The 27,737-nt window shown below is 43.5% G+C and overlaps 2 protein-coding genes across 3 annotated transcripts in view; one reads left to right on the forward strand and one right to left on the reverse strand.

Annotated features, from left to right (window-relative positions):
• The window catches only part of LOC139325353 (bMERB domain-containing protein 1-like), a 49,851-nt gene extending 45,586 nt beyond the window's left edge, over positions 1-4,265 (forward strand). For both annotated transcript variants that reach the window (XM_070955186.1, XM_070955187.1), the window contains exons 3-6: positions 72-145; positions 1,114-1,228; positions 2,477-2,559; positions 4,135-4,265. In XM_070955186.1, coding sequence (XP_070811287.1) covers positions 72-145; positions 1,114-1,228; positions 2,477-2,559; positions 4,135-4,265 — 403 coding nt within the window. The remainder of the gene's footprint in view (positions 1-71; positions 146-1,113; positions 1,229-2,476; positions 2,560-4,134) is intronic.
• Positions 4,266-6,211: 1,946 nt separating this feature from the next.
• MARF1 (meiosis regulator and mRNA stability factor 1) overlaps positions 6,212-27,737 on the reverse strand; it is a 42,963-nt gene continuing 21,437 nt past the window's right edge. The window contains exons 15-27 of the mRNA XM_070954809.1: positions 26,692-26,811; positions 23,724-23,899; positions 22,301-22,521; positions 21,461-21,603; positions 20,145-20,278; positions 16,989-17,191; positions 15,836-16,063; positions 14,761-14,991; positions 13,605-13,814; positions 11,621-11,681; positions 11,360-11,494; positions 10,319-10,489; positions 6,212-9,020 (exon numbers count right to left, since the gene is read on the reverse strand). Of these exons, the coding sequence (XP_070810910.1) occupies positions 8,788-9,020; positions 10,319-10,489; positions 11,360-11,494; positions 11,621-11,681; positions 13,605-13,814; positions 14,761-14,991; positions 15,836-16,063; positions 16,989-17,191; positions 20,145-20,278; positions 21,461-21,603; positions 22,301-22,521; positions 23,724-23,899; positions 26,692-26,811 (2,266 nt within the window). The 3' untranslated portion in view covers positions 6,212-8,787. The remainder of the gene's footprint in view (positions 9,021-10,318; positions 10,490-11,359; positions 11,495-11,620; positions 11,682-13,604; positions 13,815-14,760; positions 14,992-15,835; positions 16,064-16,988; positions 17,192-20,144; positions 20,279-21,460; positions 21,604-22,300; positions 22,522-23,723; positions 23,900-26,691; positions 26,812-27,737) is intronic.

Consider the following 27,737-nt stretch of genomic DNA (forward strand, 5'->3'; position numbering starts at 1 on the left):
GTGCAGTGGTGAAATCTAAAAATTGTTGCTACCGGCTCCCTAAAACAGCCTCTTCTTCTCCCATTTCTTAGGATGGATGACATCCAGTTGTGCAAAGACATCATGACTCTTAAGAAAGAGCTGCAGAATTTGGTTGCCATCTCAGGTAAATTACTTTGTGGATAAGACTCCGATGTGTGCAGGAACAAGTGGAAACCATCCTAAAAATCATCCTGCTGGTGACCTTCTACCGCTGCACCATAGAGAGTGTTTTAACTTACTTGCACCCATGTACGGTTTGCCAATTGCACAGTGGCAGATAGGACAGCGCTCCAGAGGGTCAACGTCATTGCCCAGAGGATCATGGGTTGCCCTCTCCCCTCTTTGGAAGAGCTTTATAGTTCCCGCTGCCTTAAGAAAGTTCAAAACATTCTTAAAGATCCAGCTCATCCTGGGCACCCTTTTTTTTTTTTTGAACTATTACCATCTGGCAGATGGTACAGGGTAATAAAAACAAGGACAAATAGCCTGAAAAACAAGCTTCTATCCCAGGGCAATAACCATATTGAATTCTACTGTATAGTGCAATATTAATGCAATATCAGGAGTTTTCAATTCAACTGTATAGATAGAACGTGAAAGATGTGTTTTATTTTTATAGTTATAATGTACCGTGAAGATGGCATTTAATTTCGTTGTACGAGGTGCAATGACAATAAAGCAAACTAATGAACTAACGAACTAAAACGATTGAAGAATTCCAGATTGTACTTTGTCCAAGTCCCATTAACTGATTTGTGAGCATAAAATCTCTCTCTCTCTCTCTCTCTTTTAAAAAATAGGAAGAGTTCCTGGAAACCTTAAAAACACTTTTCTCTGTCATTTTGTTCTGACCTTGAGCTGCAAAACAAACAACTCTTCATTGATTGTGCAATGAATGAAGTGCTCCGTTTTGCTTTTGCAGTGCTAGTAGACATGTCACCTTCCTGTACTTGCCTTATGCAATAGAAGCACTTTGAGTTTGCTGCAACATGGCCACACATGGAAGAAATTACATCTCTCTCTCTCTCTCTCTCTTTCTCTGTCTCTGTCTCTCTGTCTGTCTCTGTCTCTCTCTCTCTCTCTCTTGAACAGAGAAAGACAAGACCAAGCTGCAGAATCAAAGAGAGGATGAGCTGATCCAGAAAATCCACAAATTAGTGCAGAAAAGAGATTTTCTGGTTGACGATGCAGAAGTGGAAAGATTAAGGTAAGAGAACTTCAAATGAAGAACCTTCCAGCTGACCTCAACTCTTGATGACTTCATGGTCTTATTCATGTAGCTTTCCTGGCCAAACAATATTATTGTCAACTCGCAAAACATCCCTGGTGTCTGGGTTCCCAAGGAACACCCCCAAGGAAATAAAGCTCTGAGGCCTGAGGTTCCTCAAAGTTCCAATTTATTAGAGATGTCATGTTGGCTCATCTGGGAAAACCCAAATCTGAAAGCTTCCAGGTTTTCCACACCCAGCTAACAGTTCACAGCCCTGCCCCACACCCACAAGTTCATCACATTGTCCAATCAACTCTTGACACTCAACTGGATACAATCTTCAGGCAGTCTCCATCAGACGCGGGCAAAAGTCCTTGAATACAGAATGTTGTTATGTCTTAACTTTCTACCACTCCAACAACCACCCCCTCCCAACTTCCCCAGCTAAAATATGTGGCAGTTAAGAAGCAAAAAAGAAAATTGTCTTCCAAAACTGACACCTGTTCTGCCAGGGGGATGGGAAAACGGTGAAGCAGCACAGCAGCCAAAAACAAAAGCACATTCCAGACATATCTCTCTCAAGGCTGTCTCCCAGGGTTACCCACAGCAGCCAGAGGGGAGTGATCTCTACAACCCGTTGGTGAATGTGAATCATGACACACCCTGGGGGGAGGTGGGAAACATGGTCAAGTTTGGGTCGTAAATTACATGGGGTCAGAGTTGGCGTCACTTGGAACGTGCTGATATGAAGCTACTAATAAATAACTGGATTTCTTTTGGAGCTTGGCTGGAGGCTCATGATTTAATTAGGGTATCCGTCAAAACCCTGGCAATTACTTTCTTCTGGGACTTGTTACAAAACATCCTACTCCAGTCAATCCAAGTACTAAACCAGTCCAAACCTAATTAACATTTTTCAAGGTCATTTGGATGGCTGCCCCAGCTTTTCCTAACTTGACTCCATACACGTGGCTATTACTAAATTGAATTGCACAACCCGTGAACTTGTGGAAAAGGAATTGCAAAATTCTAGCCAGCATCAAGAAAATTCTATCAAGAAAAGTTACAAAATTTATCAGTTTGTCTATCTTTTCTTGATAGAATTTTCTTGATGTTGGCTAGAATTTTCCAATTCCTTTCCCCACAAATTCATGGTTGTGCAATTCAATTAAAAAATAATAATAAAAAATAATAAAGCAGAACAAAATCAAACTTCTAATGGTATGTTATTCTGCGTTGAAACAGAGAGAAAGAAGAAGACAAGGAAATAGCTGATTTCCTACGACTTAAGTTGAAACCTTTGGACAATATTGTACAGTCTCCAACCAGTAAGTTTGCATGCCTTTCCCCCAAGTTATTCAAAAGAAAGGTTTCTTTCATATAGAAAAATAAACCAAAATGTGGTTTTCTTGCTTATGACTTTTTACATTGTGGAAAGCCAAGCAATAAGGCTTAAAATACAAACCCTGGTTTGTGGCCAATTGTAGTTATTTCCATAAACCACAGAAGCAAACAATGGCTTACCATATTATGGGATCGTATAACTCAAGTGGTTTCAATCTCAGCCCTTAGAACTGCTGCTGATCCAGATGTTACATTTACGTACACCTCTGTGATGACTCCTACTGCTTCTCTCAAAGTAGAGCTTGAACACTAACTTTCTTAAGAATGTTGATCCAGCTATGTTGATTTATTTTATTAATGTGTTTTAAGAGTGGTGTGTTGGCCTAGTGATGAAGAGCTCACCTCCCACTCGGAAGGTTGGAAGTTCAATTCTAGGTAGCAGCAGATGTTTCTCTCCTAGGACTCAGAGAAAAAAAAATTATCTGCTGTGAACTCCACATAGGCATCAGGAAGGGCATCCGGCTAATAAATGCTCACCTCCATCCAATTGCCCTGACTCTACCCCCAACAGGGACTACAGGATCATAAAAAAGGAAACATTTTTTTAAAATGTGTGTGACTCAAAAGTCAGTTTATTTGCATCAAGAGCCCTGGTGGTTAGCATGCAGTATTGCAGGAAAACTTTGCCCACCACCTGGAGTTCGATCCTGATGGGATTCAAAGGTTGACTCCTTCCATCCTTCCGCGGTCAATGAAGACCCAGTTTGTTTGGAGCAATGTGCTGACATTGTGAGTGGTGCAGTGGCCTAGAGTTGGAGCTCTCGCCTCAGGAGGTTGTGAGTTCGATCCTAGGTAGCGGCAGATATTTCTCTCTCTGGGCACAATGAGTAAACATCAGCTGTGAACCCTGCTTTGGTGACAGGAAGGGCATCCGGCCAGTTAAACCCCCAGCTCCATCCAGTTGCCCTGACTCCACCCTGTTGCAAGGGATTATGTCTTCCAATGGCCCTGTAATCCCTTGCATCGGGGTGGAGTCGGGGCAACTGAATGAAGCTGAGTGTTTACTAGCCGGATGCCCTTCCTGTTGCCAATGCAGAGTTCGCAGCTGATATATATATAGAGACATTGTAAACTGCCTAGAGAGTCCTGTAAACCTCTACGGGGTACTATAGAAGTCAGCGGTGAAATCCACTTACCTTCGCTACTGGTTCGGGAACAGGAGCGCTCGGGAGTGCGCGCACAATATGCACATGCACACCTCTTCTGCACATGCGCAGAGGGTCAAAAATGGGACGTAAAGACATCCCAGTGGGTAGGCAAAGCCTCCCGCCGCCGGCGCTACCGGTTCGCACGAACCGGATTGATCCGGCTGGATTTCACTGCTGATATAAGTCTAAGTGCTGTTGCTAGTGCTATTGCTACCATCTGTTCAGTCATTATTTATGCATAGCAACAGCTGGATTCATCCACTGATCTATGATGGTTTTCTTGGGTTAGTGTTAGGGTTCAGAAACCTGAACCCGGCAATGAATGACGCTCTCCGTTTCTGACCTTGGCAGGGGTACCTACAGAGAAGAAAGCTGAGCCTCCTCCTCCACCACCCCTTCCTCCCAACAAGCCCACCATTGCCAAAACGGGCGCTGCTCTCATCAAGGATTGCTGTGGGATGACCCAGTGCGCCATCATGTAGCTCCAGCATCTCTCTCGAGGCAACGCCTTCCGCTCGACCCACTTCCCCGTTGGCCGAAAAAACAACCAACAACCAACAACTGGTGGGCGAAGGAATCAGGACATCAAGCACCCAGATATTCTTGATCGTTGAATCTCCTGTTGTATTTCTTAACAGTAACTTGTGTGCCGAACTGTGCTATTCTTGGTGACTCCTTGGTGTTGCATGGACCTCAGCGAGCATGCCCTAGGTTAAGACGAGGAGTAGACATTAACTATAACCAGAACACGGGAGAAGAACCGTGAAGCGTAGACATAGATGGAGAGGGGGGATGGCTTATGACTTGAGGGTAACATCAGGGGCCATTTGTTATGTCTAGAGCTGCGTCCACCCAGCCTTGATCTGGGTGGAGGATCAACTCAAGTTTCTTGACTTAGCACAAGGATGGGTAAGTCATCTTCATAAAAGGTAGGAAGAAAAGCCAAAGCGAACGCTATGCTTAGCATGCTGTGTGAATGTTATCTGATCCGGCATGGTGAACAATAGTCCGAATCCGGCCGATAGGTAAATTCCGCATAGGAGTAGGAATCGATTCTTAGCCTAACGCCAGCTCTGAAGTAGAAGTAACACGTAGCAGTTTCAATGGTCTGTCGAGCACTGGATACACCCCACACCTTCTTCCTTTCACAGGTAGTATTTGATCGGTGGGCGAACGGAGGCAAACGCCTTCCGGATGGCTGGGTGGGGTCCTTTTCGCAATGACGTATGTGTTAATAAAAACGCTAAATAGAATAGCTAATAAGCTTACCAGAAGCTGACACTCTGTTCTATTGTGGTTTGCGGTGTCTTCTTATCCCGACCCCCAGGATTGCTGTTCTGACCCACCTCCCCAAACACGACAAACCCTCTGAAATTAACTCAATGATTCCTTTAATTAGGAGTGCCAGCAGCCCCGGCAAAAAGTTTCTCTCTCAACGCAGGCTAACAAGTCTGTCTGGCAGGGAGATGAATAGTTGTCTGCCCCATGTATTCAACTCCACTCCCTGCCTTTTATCCCCAGAGCTAAGGTGGGGCTTCACTAGCAGCAGTGGCTCTTCCGTCCCGAGGACCGGCCCATAGATTTCCACTGCTCTCCTCTCCGCTGCCTTCTTTGCATCCGCAAGTCAGGCACTGGACCCAGCTGTTCCCTGGGGGCTGTTGACTCTTCATCTGAGGGCTGATGGGGTGGCCCAGGCTCTGCCTCTCTCTCTCTCTCTCTGCCGGCTCCACTCCCTCTTCCCCCTCAGAGCTCTCAGGTTGCCTTGATGCTGACCCCGACTCCCACACCTCCTCTTCCTCCTGATTCGGCTGCTGGAGGGGCTGGCAGCCGACAGGCCACAACAATCATTCTTGTGCGAGGAACATTTATAAGTTGTGTTAAGGTCGCAAAAGGGGATCACATGATCTGGGGACGCTGCTACCGTCATAAATATGAACCAGTTGCCAAGCATCCAAATCTTGGTCACATGACCATGAGGATGCTGCAATGGTCATGAATGCGAAAAATGGTCATAAGTCACTTTTTTTCCAGTGTCGTCATTTCAAATGGTCGCTAAAGGAACTGTTTTTTTTTTATTTTTTTTAAATTTGATTTATATGCCGCCCTTCTCCGGAGACTCAGGGCGGCTTACAATGTGCTCAGCAATAGCCTTCATCCTTTTGTATATTTATACAAAGTCAGCTTATTGCCCCACAACTGGGTCCTCAATTTACCTACCTAAGAAAGGATGGAAGGCTGAGTCAACCTTGAGCCTTGGCGAGATTCGAACCCTGCAGTAATTGCAGGCAGCTGGTCTTAATAACCAGCTTAATAACAGGGTGCCTTAAACCTCTGTACTACCAAGGCTCAACTACTGTTGTAAGTTGAGGACTACCTGTATGGTATATTTACTGGGGGGAAAAAAACAGACAGAGAAAGTCATTTGCTTGCTTGAAATTTTTATTGACAACTGCTTGGTCCCAAACGCACAAAATACCACTTGACCCACAAAAGTGCCCGAACAAATGAGACAAGTTTATATGCTGTATTGTCGCTCTTCACCCACCCCAGAGTGCATAGTTGCCTTGATCTGTTTCGTTTCAGAACAGTTAAAGAAATCAAAATGTCCAAAGTGTAAGTTAAAGAATTTCATCACCTTCATTCATGTTTCAAATCAGTCAAGTTACATTATTTTTTTCAAGCCTTTTTTTTTTCTTTAAAAAAAAAAAAACCTTCATTAAATAATCTTGTGCTACGGGAGAAACAACAACAATAACAACAAAAAAAATCCCTCAAATTTATCCGAATCGGCACCGTGTTAACTTTCGAAGAGCAATTTAGTTCAGAATGCCACATGGATTCATGTACGATGGGATTTTTCTTTACGGATCACCTGGCCACATCTGTATTTTGAATACAGAATACTATTGGACTTTTGATTTCTTTATTTTTTCTCCCCCCAAAAAAACTTGGGTCTCACATTTTTTTTTTTTTTTAAGATGACTTGCTTAGAACAGCAATCGGTTCTGTTAAAGCACGACCCACAATTGAGTGACGAGGCCTTCTGTTTTATGCAGGTTATACCTAAAGCTACCGAGAGATGGTTTCACAAATACTCGAAACACTAGAGAGAAAGGAAAAAAATATATATCAAATGATCTGTTCCTATAAACTCTAGGTCTCTAGAGAAACTGTGCCGTGTCTCAATTTCAGTAAAAAAGAAAAAAAATACTTCCAGTGTTTCCTTGCGTTCGTAATGGCTATATAATTCAGAAAAGTTCAATGTGTGGCTTTGCTTAAAACTCCTCTTTTAAACAAAATCCATTATTTTGTTTTTGGGATTTTTTTTTTTAAAAAAGTATCTATAGCCATTTGGTGGTATTTTTTTCCCCCCCTTCAGTTGCTGGCTGTGAAATTCCCCAGCCGTTTTTTTTTTCCCAACCTTGTCCGTTTATAAAATATAATTGTTACAAAATATATATATTTTTCCGCGTTCGGCCAGTGGAAACCTTGGGAAATAGGTTGTTTTCCTTTTCGACAAGCAGTAAAAAAATTTTCTCTTCTGGCAAATACAACCCATTGTAAGTGCCAAGTTTACCCGGGCAAGGGGTATATAAATCTTTGGAAGACGTTTTTAATGTCTTTCTGTCTCTCTCTCTCTCTAAAAGGAAGACAAAAGGATCCCACCGACTCAACCTCTTCTGTAAAGGCTGGCCCGTCTAAAAGCCAACAACCACAACAATCACTACCACACACACACATGAAAAAAATACCCCAATAAGAACTGGAAGCAAAAAAAAAAAAGTGACGACACACACACGCACAAGAGCAGCTTTTCAGCACTAGGAGGAATAAAAACCAGACACCGTTTAAAAAAACCCCCCGCTTTCTCGATTCATACTACTAAGCTTCCCATTTAATTACACGTTTAAAAAAGTTTTGCAAGGTCAGGTTAGGTCACTGACCTTGGCCTTGCTAACCTCCTGCTCCCGGAAGCGTCATCTGCGGAAGCATCAGCGCCTTTTTTCTGCCTTAAAAAAAAAAAAACTTCCCGTCGCCTTGCGCGATTCCATGATTTATGCATCTCGATGCATATTTTATATTCTTGAAATCTCAACAGTCCCGTGTGTCCCCCCCCCCGGACACCTCGAGGGAGCGGCTGCAACCCGGTTTCTCAAGGTGCCTTCAAAATGCACGGCAACCGAGATGGTACCCCACCCTCCCCCCTTGACTTCATCTCAAATCGGCATCTACCGGCGGTGCTTATAAAAGGGAAGCTTAAAACCTACAAGTTTCCTTGATAGAACTGAACAGAAGGCCTTTTTTTTTTAAAAAAAAGAGGGGGGGCTTTGTACCAAATCGACCGACTTCTCCAATGATCGGGGTTATGATCAGGGTCTCCAACGATTAGAATAGTTAATTACAAGTCATCAGAAAAAAAAAAACAAAACACCAATTCCCAAGTTTTGCCCTTACAAAGCTTAAAGACACCCCCCCCCAAATCCCCATCTAAGTGACCGTTTTTAAAAGAATCCTCTCGGGAGTCCGTATTGCATGACAAATGATGCACTGCATTGTTATTTTCCCGATCACAACATCACAAAAATAGAAACCGCCGAGATATTTAGGCGTGACGTGTGTAGATTTGACATCCCCCTTTTGGGTATCGGAAACTTAAAAAATCCGTTCTCTGCCAAGGGTGCTCGCACGCATCTGCTTTTGTCGACATGGGACAGAATAAAAAAAGGGTAAAATGTTAGACCGCTCTTAACGAATACCTGAAGTTCCAATAATAATAATCATCATAATAATAATAATAAAAAAAAAACCCTGCCCAGCTTAATTTCGGTTGAGAGCGTGCAACGTATTTGCACAGAAGGCAGTCACAGTGACAAAACAAAAACAGATCGGTGGCTACACCCCCTCCAGACAGTGATTAAAAATTAAGAAAAAAAAAAAATTATAGCCGACTTTATTTCCTTGTGCAGTCTTAACGATACGATGCTTTTCACACCGGGATGAGATTTAAAGCTTGGTTACGGGTGCAAATGAGAAGTTGGCTGCCAATTTCACGCGGCTCTTCGGCTGTTTTCGAGCTGGACTGTCCGTGGCTTCTCTGCATCCCGGCTGTTCGGATGAAGAACAGGGAGGTGCCGAGATGTTTTCTGCAGCTTTAGATGCTTCAGAAGTGTGACCGATTTCTTTGTTAGCTTCTGAAGGACCAGCAGCCTTCTCCTCTTCAGGCCCCATCGTCATCTCTGAAACAAAAGGGGGACTGTTTAGTTTTGGAAAAGTAAGGTAAAGGCATCTCCAGTTGGGACGATGTGTGATTGGACCATGTGATGAACTTGTGGGTGTTGGGCAGGGATTTGAACTTTCCTTTGGGTGGGGAAAACCTGGAAGCTTTCAGATTTGAGTTAGTCAGGGTTCCAAGTAACACGCCCAACGAAAGAAAACTCCGAGGCTTGAGTTTCCTCAAAGTTCCATTTTATTAGAGATGTCAAATTGGCACATCTGGGAAAACCTGAATTGGAAAGCTTCCAGATTTTCCCCACCCAAAGGAAAGTCCAAGTCCCTGCCCAATACTCACATGTCCATCACAAGGTCCAATCAAAGCACCATCCCAACTGGAGATGCCTCCCAGTCACACCCTTCCAGGTGCAGGGCAAGATGTCCTTGACTCTCTGAGAAAGCAATATTATTATGACTACATATCACCGCATGCTCCATACAATCCCCCCTCCATTTCACGTTCCAATCAATTCAGTTCTGTAAAGGTACAAATCAGGTCTCAAAACACCTGGTTTGGCAGAAGAAGAAGGAGAAGGAGAAGGAGAAGGAGAAGGAGAAGGAGAAGGAGAAGGAGAAGGAGAAGAAGAAGAAGAAGAAGAAGAAGAAGAAGAAGAAGAAGAAGAAGAAGAAGAAGAAGAAGAAGAAGAAGAAGAAGAAGAAGAAAAGGAAAAGGTCTGGACAGATGGTTCAGCTTTAATAAACTGGAATCATTCATGAATGCCAACGTCTCCAAAAGAAAAAAGTTATTAAGCCTGGCTCTGAATATTGCAAATTAGAGGCTGCCTTCAATAAAATTGTTAATATTTCCACCAAAGAAATGCAGCTTGTCAGGTGAGGAGGTGTAAAAATGTTCACATAGAAAAGAAAAATGAAACCCAGAACTCTGAGAAAATACTGATACTAATGCTGGAAAGAAAAAAAAATGTTGGCTCGGTTTCTTTAGGCATAACCGGGTAGACCAATCTCAGAATTTGGAGCCAACTGGAATTCTGAGAGTTGCAGTCTTCCGATATACCTGTAAGGCAGGGGTGGGCAACTGTGGCCCTTTTACAACCTGTGGACTTCAAGTCCCAGAATTCCTGAGACAGCCAAGCTGGCTCAGGAATTCTGGGAGTTGAAGTCCACAGGTCATAAAGGGGCCATATTTGCCCACCCCTGCTGTAAGGCTTTGCTAAGGAATGGCTCCTAGAAGTAGTAGTTAATGGTCAGGATTTCTGCTACTATTGAGTGGGGCCAGATTTTTAAAGGCGACGTTAACCTTTACCAGAAGGGATTGGCGAATGCTCTTCGAAACGGATGAGATCGGTCGATTCAAGAACCACTGGATCTGGTCTCAGCTGCGGTGAGGGAAGGCAGGAAGGGACCGGTTCACATAGAAGATCAACGGGCGATGCGTTGGTGAGACACAGCAGCTCTTCGTCGGTTTGATTGGAGTCTGCGGAGGGGGAAGGAAATGAAGGCAACTCCTTAGAAACCCACAAGGGCAGTGACCTCAAGACTCACATTAAAGCGAGCTTGCAAATTCATGCTTATTTGGGTGAACTGGGTGACCTTAGGCCAGTGAGACCCTCTCTCTCAGCCCAACCCACCTCACACGATTGTTGTCGTGGGGAAAATAGGAGGATATGTTTGCCACCTTGAGTTATTTAAAAAAAAAAAAGTAGGTCACAAATAAATAAAAAGAATGGGCTGGGAGATAGAGATGGAAAAGGATATGTGAAACACAGTCATAATTCTGTCCATGCTCCATGGCTGATTTATTCTTTATTCTCAGATAATACCGTATTTTTCGGAGTATAAAATGCTCCAGAAAATAAGATGCACCTTAGTTTTTGGGGAGGAAAATAAGGAAAAAAAAAAATCTGCCTTCCAGCATCCATCGGTATTCATCTGGCTAGCGACCTGTCACTGTGTGAGAGAGTTGAGGGCTGTTTGGAAACTGAAACAGTGTGTGAAGGAGACAGCAAGGAGCCTGGGCGTGGCTTAACTTTGATTCAGCACGAGCAGCTGATTGGTGGGTAGATCGACCTCCCAGAATACCCCCAATCAGCTGTTCCAGGCTTCAGGGATTGCCACAGACCATCACCTCCTCAGTGCCTCGCGTTTTTGGGTATATTCGGTGTATAAGACACACACACAAATTTTCACTCTCTTTTAGGGGGGAGGGAAAGTGTGTCTTATACTCTGAAAAATACGGTAATTATTACCTCATTAAAAATTATTAGCTAATATTATCTGTTATCTTTTGGCTTATCAGTTCCAGTATTGCTAGGTACAAAATAAAGGCCAGGAATCAATCAATTACCAACGTTGGGTGCTTCCAGGATTAAATCTAAGGATTTGTCCACTCCGGCTGCCTTTGCGGATTGACCATCGCCATTGGCAAGTTCGTTTTCGTAACTTTCGTCAGCCAGGGGAAGACTCGGAGAGCTAAAACGAGCTAATAGAAGGGAGGAGATTAGCAAGCAGTTTCCTTTGACAAACAATCTTATATAGGGAAAGATATTTGGGCTATATTTCCCTCCCAAAAAAGGAGAAAAGTTAACCCCAAACGGGGACGACTTACTTTTCATGTCGTTCTTCAGAACAACAATCCTCTTATGGCCGTGGCCTTTTATCCATACTACCTAATTAAAGGCAAGAGAGACCACAAGGTGAGATGGAAATTAAAATAAACCTAAGTAGGTTTCTTGCTGCCTTAAAGCTCTTCTGATACTCGGCATTCCTCTTTGTTAATTGTACTGAAAACTTTGACCGAATGAGTTCCATGAAAACATTGCAAAATTAGCCCGAATCACGATTTCATATCGTTATAAAGTTAGACGGCAGTTGCTGCTCTGCTCCATACAATACGGGCAGTCTTTGCTAGCAACAGAAATTATGGGCTCAATTGTGGTCGAGGACTATCTGTACAGATCTGCAAATACCGTATTTTTCGGACGATAAGACGCACCTGACTATAACATGCACCTAAATTTAGAAGACAAAAACAACAACACTGTACTACCAAGAGCCTTGGTAGTACAGTGGTCTAAAGCACCCTGTTATTAAGACCAGCTGCCTGCAATTACTGCAGGTTCGAATCTCGCCAAGGCTCAAGGTTGACTCAGCCTTCCATCCTTTCTAAGGTAGGTAAAATGAGGACCCAGTTTGTGGGGGCAATAAGCTGACTTTGTATAAAATATACAAAAGAATGAAGGCTATTGCTTAACTCATTGTAAGCCGCCCTGAGTCTCCAGAGAAGGGCGGCATATAAATCAAATTAAAAAAAAACAAAAAAACACAACAAAAAAGGTTTTGGCCTACCTTTTTTTGGGCTGAAAAATGGAAAAATGGGCCGTAAAAAGCCTCAAAAACAGGCTGAAAAAAGCCTCAAAAACAGGCAAAAAAGCCTCAAAAACAGGCCAAAAAAAGCCTCAAAAATAGGCCAAAAAACCCCCAAAAATGGGCTGAAAAAAGCCTCAAAAACAGGCTGAAAGGAGCCTTGAAAATGGGCCAAAAAAAGCTTCGAAAAGAGGCCGAAAAAAGCCTCAGAAACAGGCCAAAAAAGCCCTGAAAACAGGGCATGTGGAGGCTAAAAAACGGTCGGCAGATGGGCGGGGCTTCAGCAATATTCGGTCTATTGGGAGACAAAAAAGTGCGTCTTATAGTCCAAAAAATACGGTACATGGATGAATACATAAAGCTATTCTTTTCAGGAAAAACGGATTTGACAAAGTATTTTAAACAAATTTTTAAACAAAATGCCCCTGAAGCCATACAGCTGCCAAACCCCATGAGTTGTGTTACTGAGAGTTTTAATCACAGGTTTCTGAAGAGCCATCCATCTTCACTTCATCTACAAATTTTATAAGTAAGTTAAAGGTATAAAATGAACATTTTCAGTCATAACGTCAAGCTTGTGGTTAACAGCATAATGGGCCCAATTACGATATCATAGGAAAGTAACTTATTTAATTTCTTATCATTTTGTTCTAAGGGACAATAGGGCAGCCAACGTCTACGGGTCCATCTGGTTATCACGACTACGCAGTGGTGAAATTCAAAAATTTTCCTTACTGGTTCTGTGGGCGTGGCTTGGTGGTGGTGGGGGTCATGTGACTGGGGGGGCGTGGCCAACTTTTTTTCTTTACTTTTTAAAGCATTTTTTAACTAAAAAAAGGTTTAAAAAACATCCGACGATCAGCTGTGACGATCAGCTGTGCCCGAACCTTTAAAAAAAAAAATCAAAGCAGTTTTTTACTACCAGTTTGGGCGAATAGGTAAAAAAATGCTTTAAAAAAGTAAAAAAAAAGAGGTTCCAACGATCGCGTGGATTGGAAACTTTTTGAAAAAATTTTAAAGCATTTTTTTACTACTGCTTCGGGCGAACTGGTAGCATTTTTTACGGCTAACGGTTCGGGCTAACCGGTAGCATTTTTTACGAACGGTTTGGGCAAACCGGCCCGAACCGGTAGCATTTCACCCTTGCGACTACGGAAAAACTACAATTTGGACTGTTAAGAATCCTGCACATTTTAAGAGAGAAGAGAAAACTGGGAGCTACAAACCGATGGAATTGCTCCTAAAAGTTCCTCAAGGTTATTGTAGCCGTAGGTATTGGGATGGAGGGCTTCTCCTGTGTATTTGCTGTAGGCTGTTGGGAACTCGTGGAGGAAGATCTGTTGGTAGTGGTAGGTATGAAGCAGCAATCTCACTTTCTTGGCAAAAATATACAGGTCTGTAAGCTTCACATATTCTGCATCACCGTCAATAAAAACCTGCAGGGGACAAAAAAGGACTTCCATGTAACTAGTCCTCATGCTTTCGCAAAGGAAGGAATAGTCTCGAGTATGAACTACAGAGAGCCCCCGGCTTACAAAAGTTGATTTAGAGACTGTTTGAAGTTACAACGGCACTGAAAAAAGTGACTTACAACTGTTTTTCACACTTATGACCATTTCAGCATCCCTGCGGTCCCGCCATCAAAATTTGGAAGCTTGGCAATGGGCTCATATTTACAATAGTTGCAGTGGCCCTGGGGGGGGGGGTGGGGCAGGGTGGGGAAGGTCATGTGATCCCCTTTTGTGACCTTCTGACAAAGTCCGTGGGGAAGCCAGATTCACGTCGCAAAAAACGGTCGGTAACTTAACAACTGCGGTGATTCACTGCACCAGAGACCCGAAAATCAGCTGGCCAGCAAGGAGGTCTGTGCACATGCGCAGTGGAGCTAAGCTGGCCAATGGCTCACATGCCCGATCCTAGGCCTTGGGGAACTGGCTGATGTCGCCTTACCTCACCTTGCATAAGAAAGCAGGCCTCCTTGAACCAAAAACAGGCCATGGGGGGGGGTGGCGCTCCCTGATGGCCCCTTTTTGGTCCCAGGCGGCTTCAGGGAGCCTGCCAGGCCCAAAATGGGCCACGGGGGGTGTGGTGCGCCCCAATGGCCCCTTTTTGGTCCCAGGAGGCTTCAGGAAGGCTCAAAATGGGCTGTGGGGGATTGCGTGCGCATGCATGGGGGGGCGTGGCGTGCAGGGGGCATTGCATTAAGACCCTCCCCCCCGCACGTTTTTGGCATGCGACGGCAAAAAGGTAAACCATCACTGGGCTAGGTCTATACATAGAGAAAAGTAGACAGCTAAAATAATATCTGTTAGGGACGGCAGACCGAAAGGGGCCTTCGCTCTTCACGGCCTCTGTGTTAAGAGCCCAACTTTTCCTCCTCACCTCGATAAAATAAGGCACGCTCATCAGAAGCTCGATAAAAGTCATGAAGCCATATTCACATGGGTTAAGGACAGTCCCCTGGACCACCTCGTAACGCCTCTTCAGCTCCTTCACGGAAACCACGGTGGATTCGTCCAGGGTCATGAGAAGCACCAGAAGATGTGAAGTGAGAGTCCGGAGGGATTTTTTATTGATCAGCTGAAGCTGTTTCCCAGATTCTGTATCGGCCACCTGGAGGAGTTGAAAGAAAGAGACACCAGCTATATCAGCCTTCCACCCTATTGACTAAAAGGTTCCCCTCACACATATGTGCTAGTCGATCCTGACTCTAAGGGGCGGTGTGCTCATCTCCGTTTCAAAGCCGAAGAGCCAGCGCTGTCCAAAGACGTCTCTGTGGTCATGTGACCCGCATGACTCAATGGCAAGGGCGCACGGAACACTGTTATCTTCCCACCAAAGGTGGTCCCTATTTTTCTACTTGCATTTTTTTACGTTCTTTCGAACTGCTAGGTTGGCAGAAGCTGGGACAAGTAATGGGAGCTCACCCCATTACGCAGCACTAGGGATTTGAACCGCTGAACTGCCGACCTTTCGATCAACAAGTTCAGCATCTTAGCCACTGAGCCACCGCGTCCCAATAGTCCCTATTGATTACAAGTCCCATAACTGCCAGATTCCATATCAGCCACTGGGAGGAGTTGAAAGAAGAGACACCAACTATCAAGCCTTCCACCCTATTGACTACAAGTCCCATAACTGCCAGATTCTGTATTGGCCACCAGGAGGAGTTGAAAGAAGAGACACCAACTATCAGCCTTCCACCCTATTGACTACAAGTCCCATAACTGCCAGAGCTAAAATAGGTGGGAATTCTAGGAGGAAGAGGACACAAGATTGGGGAAGAGAGACGTCCCCGTCTTTCAGAGTTCTAGAAGGAAGATTTCACAAGATATTTTGAGTTGCTCGGCCCTGGCGTTTCCATGTGGTTTTGGATTGCTCAACTGACCCACCTCCGTCCCCGAGACCCCCCCCCAATCAGGTTGTTTTTTTCTTCACGCGGCACCTGAAAACCTACTTTGATGACATGGCAAAGTTTCTGCATCAGAGCCGGAACGGAGCCAACGTCGTAGTCCTGGAGCCGCAACGGGTAGCCGAACGTTTTAGCGTATTCGGCAAGGACGTCTGCCATCAGGAGGCATTTATCCTTCTGGGAACGGAGCAGCTTAACAAACTGGGCAGCTAAAGCTTTGACTTGTTCTGTCTCGGTTAGCGTCAGGATTTTCTCCTCGCCGCATTCCAGGACCTGGAGACGGAATGTCGGCTTGGGGTTAATTAAGAGAAGAGACTGCAGAAGGCAATGCTAGAATATTGAGAGCAACTGCAGGATCCAAAGCTCGGTAGCTTTTTTTTTTTCTTTCAAAAGCCATGTAAGACAAAGGTAGCAGGTAGCGTTAAGTTGGATTTCCAGCGAGCTCATGGCCACAGGGGTGGGGCTGCTGGGGGTTCGGGAGAACCTCTAGCTAAGATTCTGTGCAGTTTGGAGAACTCCCAAATCCCACTCCTGGCTGGCCCCGTCCCACCCACCCCACCCCTCCCAGGAGTCCCTACGCGGCCTGTTTTGGATGCAGGTAAGTGCAGGGCGCGCGGGGAGGCTCGGGGAGAGCAAAACACAGGCCCTACCAGAAGTTCGGGAAGGCCGGAAATAGGCCCTCCAGAGGGCCTCTGGAGCCTGGGGAGGCCGTTTTTGCTCTCCCGGAGGCTCGAGGAAAGTCTCCGGAGCCCAGGGAGGGCAAAAACGCCCCCACCCCCCTCTGTGGTGTAGGAGGCCGACTAGGCCACGCCCACCCAGCAACCGGGCAGAGAACCCCTTACTAAAACTTTAGAAGCCCACCCCTGCATGGACATAGTTATCCTACATCCAGAACAAGCAGATTATGAAGAGTAACCTAGAATATTATCGTCATGTATTGTCATTTTGCACACGTTGGCTACCTCTGCATTACTTTATTAATTAATTAATTAATTAATTAATTAATTAATTAATTAAATAATTAAATTTATATCCCGCCCTTCTCCCCGAAGGAAACACCTTGTTATCAAACAGCCCACATGTAATTTCAATAATGTGAAATGTAGTTCTTTTGTGACTATGTAGAGGTTCTAGGCCGATTCCCCTTTTTACTCCACCCTCAGGATCTGCCATCTGCCTTTCTTTTACAATTGCCTACCTGTAAGATATCAGGTATGGCTTCAAAAAGTTCAAGTAGTTTGGTAAATCCGTAATGGGCCAGTTTGCACTGGCGCCCAAAGTGATGGTGATAGGACGGGATGAATTTGTTGAAAGGCATACGGAAATAGGGCTGGTGGCGTAGCAGATCAATCACTTCTTTGCAGAACTGCTTCGTCCGTTCGATTTCTTCCTTGGTACGTTCTGAAGATGGAAAAGGAGCACGTTTAGCAACGTTTCTTAAAAGTGTGGTCTGAGGACCCCTGTTGTTCCCGCCAGGCTGTTCTCGGGGTCCCACAAAAATCAAATTTATTTGTATCCCACTTTCATTAATTTTTTTAATAACTCAAGGTGGTGAACATATGGAATACTCCTTCCTCCTCTTCTTTCCCTCCCCCAACAACTGTGAGATGGGTTGGGGGGGAGAAAGTGACTGGTCCAAAGTCACCCAGTTGGCTTCCATGGCTACGGTGGGACTAGAATTCACAATCTCCTGGTGACTGGCCTGAAGTCACCCAAAAAAGCACAACGAAGAATGCTCTTTCTGCACCAACTCAGAAAACTCAAACTGCCCAAGGAGCTGCTGATACAGTTCTACAGAGGAATTATTGAGTCTGTCATTTGCACCTCCATAACTGTCTGGTTTGGTTCTGCAACCCAACAAGACTTCAGAGGATAATTAGAACGGCAGAAAAAACAATGGCTACCCACCTGCCTTCCATTGAGGACCTGTTTACTGCACAAGTCAAAAAGAGGGCTGTGAAAATATCTACAGACCCCTCGCATCCTGGACATAAACTGTTTCAACTCCTACCCTCAAAACGACACTATAGAACACTGCACACCAGAACAACTAGACACAAGGACAGTTCTTTCCCCAACGCCATCACTCTGCTAAACAAATAATTCCTCCAACACTGTCAAACTAGTTAGTAAGTCTGCACTACTATTAATCTTTTCATCGTTCCTATCACCCATTTGCTCCCACTTATGACTGCATGACTTTGTTGCTTGTTTCCTTACGATTTATATTGACTGTTTCCTAATATGATTTGATTGCTTATTTGTACCCTATGACTATCATTAAGTGTTGTACCTTATGATTCTTGACAAATGTATCTTGTCTTTTTATGTACACTGAGAGCTTATGCACCAAAGACAAATACCCATTCCATTCCATTCTTTCCTTATTCTATTCTATTCTATTCTATTCTATTCTATTCTATTCTATTCTATTCTATTCTATTCTATTCTATTCTATTCTATTCTATTATTTTCCTAATTCTATTCCATTCCATTCCATTCCATTCCATTCCATTCCATTCCATTCCATTCCATTCCATTCCATTCCATTCTTTCCTAATTTCATTCTATTCCAGTCCATTCCGTTCCATTGTTAGTGCTGTTTAAAAAAGATGTGACCCGGTCAATACACTGTCCAAAAAATATGGTGTTAAAAGAAAACTGTAAATAAAACATGTTTTTTTTTAAAAAGGAACACTGATATATAGTGAATATTTGGGGACTAAGTCAGGATAAAGCCAACTTTTCGTTCTCTATCATCAAGCCAATTGAAATCTGATCTACAAAAAAAACCCCACAACACTGACATCTACAGTGTTTTCTGAATTTCCGGGATTATATTTCTTCCTTCTGTCTTTTTTGTTACGTTTCAGGGGTTCATTCATTTCTCAGGCTTTTGGCATCCTGCCTTTCCTTCAGGAATTTAAGAGAGAATCTTAAAACTGCCAGGCTCGCTGGCATCTCTCTAAATTCAGTGTTTTTGGCAGGCAAGCAGGGTTTTCATTGACTCTCTCTGGAAAGATTTATGGAGCTAAAAAAAAAAAAATGGCTTGGAGGAGAGAGTGGAGGTTACACGATTTCCCCACCACTGAACTCTTTTTCTCTCTTAAAAGACAATCTATTCCGAAGTCCATTAGGATGGAAATAGCTTTTATTTTCTCACTAGCTACAGTCCCTAGTCAATCGAGGCAATAAATAAACCTCACCGATCAATAAGTAACAGCCTGCCTAGCAAAATGGGCAATTTTTTTTTTCTCTTGCTAACTCAGTTGGGGATTTACACATTTGTCTCCTGGATCTTCACCACTCTTGAGAATAGCACCTTCTCCTCTGACGTTTCGTCACAATACGGGCAGTCCTCGATTTACGTACCACAATGGAGCCCAAAAATTTCTAAGCGGGACTGTTGTTTAGTGAGTTTTGCCCCACTGTATGACCTTTCTTGCCACGGCTGTTAAGTGAATCACTGCAGTTGTTAAATCAGTAACCCGGCTGTGAACTGAAATCTGGCTTCCCCACTGACTTTAGAATAGAATAGAATCACAGAGTTGGAAGGGACCTTGGAGGTCTTCTAGTCCAACCCCCTGCTTAGGCAAGAAACCCTACACCACTTCAGACAAATGATTGTCCAACATCTTCTTAAAAATTTCTAGACTTGGAGCATTCACAACTTCTGGAGGAAAGTTGTTCCACTGATTGTTCTCACTGTCAGGAAATTTCTCCTTAGTTCTAAGTTGCTTCTCTCCTTGATTAGTTTCCACCAGTTGCTTCTTGTCCTGCCTTCAGGTGCTTTGGAGAATAGCTTGACTCCCTCTTCTTTGTGGAACCCCCGAGATATTGGAATACTGCTATCATGTCTCCTCTAGTCCTTCTTTTCATTGAACTAGACATACCCAGTTCCTGCAACTGTTCTTCATATGTTTTAGCCTCCAGTCCCCTCATCATCTCTGTTGCTCTTCTCTGCGCTCTTTCTAGAGTCTCCACATCTTTTTTACATCGTGGTGACCAAAACTGAATGCAGTATTCCAAGTGTGGCCTTATAAAGTGGTATTAAGACTTCACGTGATCTGGATTCTATCCCTCTGTTTATGCAGCCTAGAACTGTGTTGGCTTTTTTGGCAGCTGCTGCAACACGGCTGGCTCATATTTAAATGGTTGTCCACTAGGACTCCAAGATCCCTCTCACAGGTACTACTTTTTTTTTTGAAAAAAATTATTTTTATTTTTAAACAAACTGTCTCTAAACAAACTGATGTAAATTGAGAAGTGCCTGCATCCACCTTATTTGACAAGCAAGGTTGAGCGGGATAAGACACAAGAATTTTACTGATGTTTTCCACAAACGGCAACATACCTCTCTTTGGGATACAAATGACCATTTCATTATCTTGCTGAGACAAAGAAATCGTTGTGTCGGGAATTTCGGATATTAGATCCACCAATTCACACACTCCGTATTCTGTGACGTCCCAGTCTTTCGAGAAACACCTACGAGATTAATAATTCAGAAAAACACTTGGGGACAAAAAATACTGCGTAAAGATCAGACTGTAGAACTAGCTAAGCAAGCACGAAATGGAAGCTTTCTACTTGTCCACGGGTAAGCCTCTGTCGGAAACCAAAAAAAAGAAAAGCAAAACATTTTTTTGACGTTTAAAACCCAGTACCAAGAAAAATATTTTTTTGAAATGTAACTATTGTTTCTCAAGCTATGTATTTACTGGAGCGCTGTAAGGTATTTCTGTAAATCTTCACTTTAGGATACATGCCATTTACTGCCCACAGGTTGAAGATTCCAGAATGATGGTGGTAGTTTGATGGAGATAATAATTTTTAAAAAAAACATATATATTTAGGAAGAGACCCTTAGCCTCCTCACCTGCCCAAATTGGCCCGTTTCCAGTGTTAAATCTTTAACAGCAAGCAAAATTTTAAAATCGACTCATTTCAAGTCCTTCTATTCTGTAAACCTCTAAAACTAGAGGATTTTATTGATTTTTAGATGATTTTAATTTAGAGAAAATAATAGAATAGAATAGAATAGAATAGAATAGAATAGAATAGAATAGAATAGAATAGAATAGAAAAGAATAACAGAGTTGGAAAGGACCTTGGAGGTCATCTAGTCCAACTCCCTGCTTAGGCAGGAAACCCTATACCACTTCAGACAAATGGTTATCCAACTTCTTAAAAATTTCTAGACTTGGAGCATTCACAACTTCTGGAGGAAAGTTGTTCCACTGATTAATTGTTCTAACTGTCAGGAAATTTCTCCTTAGTTCTAAGTTGCTTCTCTCCTTGATTAGTTTCCACCTATTGCTTCTTGTCCTGCTCTCAGGTGCTTTGGAGACTCCCTCTTCTTTGTGGGATATTGGAAGACTGCTATCATGTCTAGTCCTTCTTTTCATCAAATTAGACATACCCAGTTCCTGCAACCTCCTGCAATTCTTCATATGTTTTAGCCTCCAGTCCCCTAATCCTCTCGGTTGCTCTTCTCTGCACTCTTTCTAGAGTCTAGAGAAATCGGGGTCTCCCTTTCCATGAAAAAAAAAAGATGGCTCGCTTTAAACCCCAAGCTGCTAAATTAAAAAACAACAACAACAAAGAGGATATTTTTACATTTGCGGTTGGCAATGCAAAAAGATACTTGCCACAGCTATGCGTACCTACCAGTGATAAGCATGTAAGAATTCTTTGACTACAACTCGCTTACTGGCCTGGGACTTCAGAAGCTTTAGTAAGTCTTGAGTAAATCGCTTCACTTGAGCCCTGTGTGTTAAGGTTAACAACCGCTTGGTTCCTATCCCGAGAATCTGAGAAGGAAAAAAAAAAAAAACGAGAAAATTTGTAGGGAGATCTAAGGCAAAACTTGAGCGCTCATAAATCTGGTGATATTTCTCTTGATTAGCGTGAAGAACTGAGACCAAAATCTGAAGGCGAACTCCACAGATCTGGACAAGACTTGGAACACTGACATAAGAACTATAAAGGTAAAGGTTCCCCTCGCACATATGTGCTAGTCGTTCCTGACTCTAGGGGGCGGTGCACATCTCGGTTTCAAAGCCGAAGAGCCAGTGCTGTCCGAAGACGTCTCCATGGTCATGTGGCCGGCATGACTCAATGCCAAAGGCGCACAGAATGCTGTTCCCTTCCCGGTCCCTATTTTTCTACTTGCATTTTTTACCTGCTTTCGAACTGCTAGGTTGGCAGAAGCTGGGACAAGTCACGGGAGCTCACCCCGTTACGGGGCACTCGGGATTCGAACCGCTGAACTGCCCACCTTTCGATCGACAAGCTTAGCGTCTTAGCCACTGAGCCACTGTGTCCCTAAGAGCTATAAGGACTCAATTTACGATAATTCGGAGCAGGATTTCTGATGCAAACTAAGATGGTAAGTGAATTGTAAGACGCCTAGAGTCACTTTTTCATCTTCACATGATGCCAGTTCCCTTTCAAAGCCAGCCCCTGGAGGTCAACATTTCTGGCAAGGAGCAGAACATCTGAACTCACCTGCAGGACGTGAGGCACGGATTCCAGCAGCTCTATCAACTTGGAATACCCATAATCGGACACACGGCATTGCTTGGCAAAATGGTGGTGGTACATGGGGATGAACTTGCTGACGGATATAATGCAGGAGGGCTGGTTTTTAAGGAGATCGATCACTTCTCTACTGAACTGGATGAGTTGTGGGTTGCCCACGGGGCTCTTTGAACGCAACAGCCAAGGATCTAGAACACAGAAAAGAAGACCAAGAAAGCATCTTTACTTGGAGGAATGCATGAGAAGGCAACAAAAACATCATCTAGTCAAGGAGCAGAAATGGGAGGAAGTACCCACTTTGAAAGACTAATTGTAGGAGGAGAGGCAGAGCCTATGGGAGGAGTCAAGAGAGGAATCAGCCTGGAGTCCTTATGTTCCCATAAGCGGTGTAAGTCCAGGCCCTTTTGAATTGTGTTAACTCTTAACTAGTGCCAGTTTAGCAATGGCCATTAGTGATGACTAGATTCTTGAGCGTAGGCATGAGCAACAAATCATCTTAACTGAAACTTCAGATGTGGTCCTGATTTTTTTGTGCCTGTTTAAAACACTAATCCCCGTTTACTGGAAATGAGAAAAGGAAAAAGAATAATCTGATGTGGGAGGAAATCACTCTGTTCTTTTCAAACCTTTGAACGGACAACTCCTCTAACACCATAAATTTAAGCTATTTAGGTTTATTGTTAGTTGCAAAGTCATGTCCGACCCACCACAACTCCATGGGCAACATTCCTCCAGGCCTTCCTGTCCAGACTGCTCACGCCGACTGCTTCAGTGACTCCATCCAGCCATCTCATTCTCTGCCATCCCCTTCTTCTTTTGCCCTCCATTGTTCCCAGCATTAGGCTCTTCTCCAGGGAGTCCTTCCTTCTCATTAGGTGGCCAAAGTATTGAGTTTCCGCTTCATGATCTGGCCTTCTAAAGAGCAGTCAGGGTAGATCTCCTCTAGGACTGACCGGTTGGATTGCCTTGCAGTCCAAGGGACTCGCAGGAGTCTTCTCCACCACCAGAGTTCAAAGGCAAAAGAAGAAGGGGATGGCAGAGAACGAGGTGGCTGAAGCAGTCAGCATGAGCTTAAATGGACTCCAGAGGAAGGTAGAGGACAGGAAGGCCTGGAGGAACGTTGTCTATGGGGTCTCGATGGGTTGGACACGACTTTGCAACTAACAACAACAACAAATGAATACAAACAAACACACAAAATATGTGTCCAAGAAGTTCAGGGTTGCTAGTGGGCAATCTTGGTAGGCTGGGAAGAGAAAGGTTCTCCACACTTCATATAGGTGGGATGTTTCCCGCTTCACAGGTTGTCTTTGCAAATTCAGACCCCGGGGGAGCAACGGGATGAATGGTTAAGTTTAGGCAGCGACCAAGGAGGAGTAAAATAAAATACCTGTGGTAGGAGGTGGCGGTTTATTATGTATCCATTTTACAACTTTGATGCCATTTTGTGCCGTAGCAATATTAATACCAGGAACGCAGGAGATAAGGTGCTCCAGGGGGACGCCTCCATGGCCTTCTTGAACCATTTCTAGACCGTTAAATTCTGAAGCATAACAGTCTTGGAAGCTATAAAGACAGAGAGAGAGAAAAAAAGTAAAAAAATAGGGACACGGTGGCTCAGTGGCTAAGACGCTGAGCTTGTCGATCGAAAGGCCGGCAGTTCAGCCGTTCGAATCCCGAGTGCCACGAAATGGGGGTGAGCTCCCATTACTTGTCCCAGCTTCTGCCAACCTAGCAGTTCGAAAGCAGGTAAAAAATGCAAGTAGAAAAATAGGGGCCACCTTTGGTGGGAAGACAACAGCGTTCCGTGCGCCTTTGGTGTTTAGTCATGCCAGTCACATGACCACGGAGACATCTTCGGACAGCGCTGGCTCTTCAGCTTTGAAACGGAGATGAGCACACCGCCCCCTAGAGTCGGGAACGACTAGCACATATGTGCGAGGGGAACCTTTACCTTTAAAAAAGGTAAAGCTCAATGCTTATAAGGGCTATTTATATTCCCTCTGCTTGTGAACAAACTTTGGGTAACTACCGGAGATCAGACACAAATAACAGCCCCACTTTCCTATCTTCTAATCAAAATAAGCAGTGGCTTATATGATTTGGATTTGATCATAACTGCAGCAATAATGGATTAGTAAAAAAAAAAAAAACTAACTAACCCAGCGAGGATTGTGAACATGGGCATTGCAGAGTCACATCGTTTCTGAATATTAATTTGAAGAACTGGATGCATCTCCACCCTTTCTTTAAAGAGCGTAAGATATAACCCATAATGCTCCGTTGCCAGGTTTACCCACTTAAAATGGGTTCGGCTGAAAGTGAGTGGAAGAGAAGCCAGGAAATCTTCCAGGATGTAAGAATGAACTGAAAACAATGCTCAGACCTTCCACCTACACCACACTACCTTTTTGATATATTGGTCATTTTATAACCAATGGCTCAAGATTGTTTTATTCTATTCGTAATCCACAATTAATAACTTGAGAAGTAGCAATAAAAGGAGAATATTTGGGTGGTTTAGGAGTGGAGAATTGTGGTGGGTGGGAGTGTGTTTGGGGATTGTTGTTGTGTGTTGGACCTGGTCTTTGGATGTTAAGTGAATTTCGTTGTATGGGTATACTGTGTATACACGTACAATGACAATAAAGTTATTTATTTATTATTATTTATTTAATATTTGTAGCTCAGGGTCGAAATGAGGGCTCCTTGATGCTCTCTGAGCTTGGTTGTTTTCTTGCAGACATTTCATGACCCAACTAGGTAACATCATCAGTGCTAGAGGAGACTATTCAAGGAACCAAGAGCAAACCTCACTCCTTCTAGTGCTGATGATGTTACCTAGTTAGGGTAATGAAACATTTGCAAGAAAACAACCAAGCTCAGAGAGCACCAAGGACCCCACAGTTCTCCTCCACCTCCTTCTCTCCTTCCTCCTCTTTGCAAACCCCATGTCAGCACTTCAAGCTGCATTTACTCTAGTGCTGACATAAGAAGGAGAAGCAGAGGCGTCTGGAAAGGGACGTTTGACTTTTCACCTACTTATTTTCCCTGGAGATAATATCCCCTAGGAGATGGGATGGGAGGGGGGAAATTCCTTTGAGCTGGAGCAGTAGATTAGGGGTAGAGTGACTTGGAAGATGGCCAATGAGTGCAGGGGAGTGGGGAACGGAAAGGGAGGGTTTTGTGTCTGGAAATCAGGGTTGGCTGCGATGGAGTCGGAGTTGAATGTCGTGCTCAATAAATGGGAGTTTTTCTTCAAAGACTTTGTTTGAAATGCAATTTATTTGAGATGACCTCGAAACCTGACACCCCACTTCCTTCTAGCACTGATGAAGTTACCTAGTTAGGGTAATGAAATTTTTGCAAGAAAACAACCAAGCTCAAAGAGCACTAAGGACCGCTCAATTTGAGAAGTTTATGTGGTTTCATAGCTTTCAGATGTTTATTGGCAAGGAATGGGCAGTCGTTTCTTTTCTATTCATCAAATCAGGTTTTCAGACTAAAGTCACGTATGGCTGGTTGTGCGGCTGGGTTTGATTTCACAAAAAAATTTGGCACTATGTCAAGTGACTTTTGGCGAGAGATACAAGAATGTACCGTGACTGATACTTGCCTGCTTTCTTGTTAATAGGAGCTAGCTTCTTAAAGGGCAATAAGATCAAATGACATACAGGAAATACAGATGGATGTCGATAAATATAGAGCAACCGTTTGTAAGCTGTTTAAACAGCCAGCCTCTCTCTGTGGCAACCATTATATTATACAGATTGCAGATTTACAATTTAAGCACAGGCGAATGACAGAGGAAAGGGGGAGGAAGAGAAAATGAAATGCACCCCCCCCCCCCCCGGAAAATATGATTCTTTTTCAAACACTGTCTAAATAATTGCAACAGGGGGAAGGGGGGGTGGGAGAGAAGAAGGAAGGAAGGAAAGAGAGAGAGAGGGAGAGAAAAAGGACAGAAGAGCATGGAATAAGGACATCAATTAATCTGCAATCCAGGCAAGAGGGAAGAAGCCACAGAGCCAATTGGAAAATGCAAATTAAGAGTGGGGATTAAGTGAAGTGCAATTCTCTGTGGTTTCTGCTTTGCCGTAATAAATAAAAGTTCAAAGTGCCTCTGTACGAGACAGGATGTAATTTCAGCACTTCTTTGACGTGTGTGTACACACATCCATTTGGCTGCAGAAATGCAGTTTCCTGGCATGCTTCTTTGTTGCTAACTGTCCTTTTCTGGCCCGGAACCAGCTCTATTATGGAAGAGAGAAAAGTCAGGGATGAATGGGGAACAATTTTTAATATGCAATTTTGCTGAAGCTTTGGGTATTCGAGCAACGTTTTTTTTTTTTTTTTACCTGAGTAGTGGTACTGTCCCCTCGTGGGTCTGTAACAAACTATGGACTTGAGGAGCGAATGCCTTCAGAGATTGAATCACAAAGGGGATTTTGTAGGAGTCGGGATCGAAGTCGTGTTCGCTGAAAAACAAAAAACAACCACCAACGACCAAGTTAAGTTTTAAAGGAAGCTGAGCAAAGAAAATTTACCTCTGTAACGAACTCCAGTACAGCCCACAGTTTAAATATTGAGAATAGAATAGAATTCTTGATTGGCCAAGTGTGATTGGACACACAAGGAATTTGTTTTAGGTGTATATGCTCTCAGGGTACATAAGGAGACTAAAATACATTCATCGAGAATAAAAAGATACAACACTTAGTGATAATCAAGGTTACTAATAAGCTATCAAATCGTACTAGGAAACAAGTAAAAACAATATAAATTGAAAGATACAAGAGACATGGTTATAGTAATAACCTGGTGAAGAGCCTGGTGGCGCAGCAGACTAATAACCTGTTATTATCATTCAGCTGCCTGCAATTACTGCTAGTTCGAATCTCCCCAGGCTCAAGGTTGACTCAGCCTTCCATCCTTTCTAAGGTAGGTAAATTGAGGACCCAGTTTGTGGGGGCAATAAGCTGACTTTGTATAAATATACAAAAGTATGAAGGCTATTGCTTAACGCATTGTAAGCCGCCCTGAGTCTCCGGAGAAGGGTGGCATATAAACCAAAATTAAAAATAAATAAATAAATAAATAAATGGGAAGAGATAGATACTAGTAAGGAAGAGAAGAATAATAGTAATACAGTGAATAGTTTGACAGTGTCGAAGGAATTATTTGTTTATCAGAGTGAAGGTATTCGGGGAAAAACTGTCCTTGTGTCTAGTTGTTCTGGTGTGCAGTGCCCTATAGCGTCGTTTTGAGGGTAGAAGTTGAAACAATTTATGTCCAGGATGCGAGGGGTCTGTAGATATTTTCACAGCCCTCTTTTTGACTCGTGCAGTATACAGGTCCTCAATGGAAGGCAGGTGGGTAGCTTGAAGCTTTATTTTCCCAACTT

Source organism: Pituophis catenifer, unplaced genomic scaffold (genome assembly GCF_029215685.1).
Source record: "Pituophis catenifer annectens isolate HBS135680 unplaced genomic scaffold, rPitCat1.0.hap2 SCAF_16, whole genome shotgun sequence".
NCBI lineage: Eukaryota > Metazoa > Chordata > Lepidosauria > Squamata > Colubridae > Pituophis > Pituophis catenifer.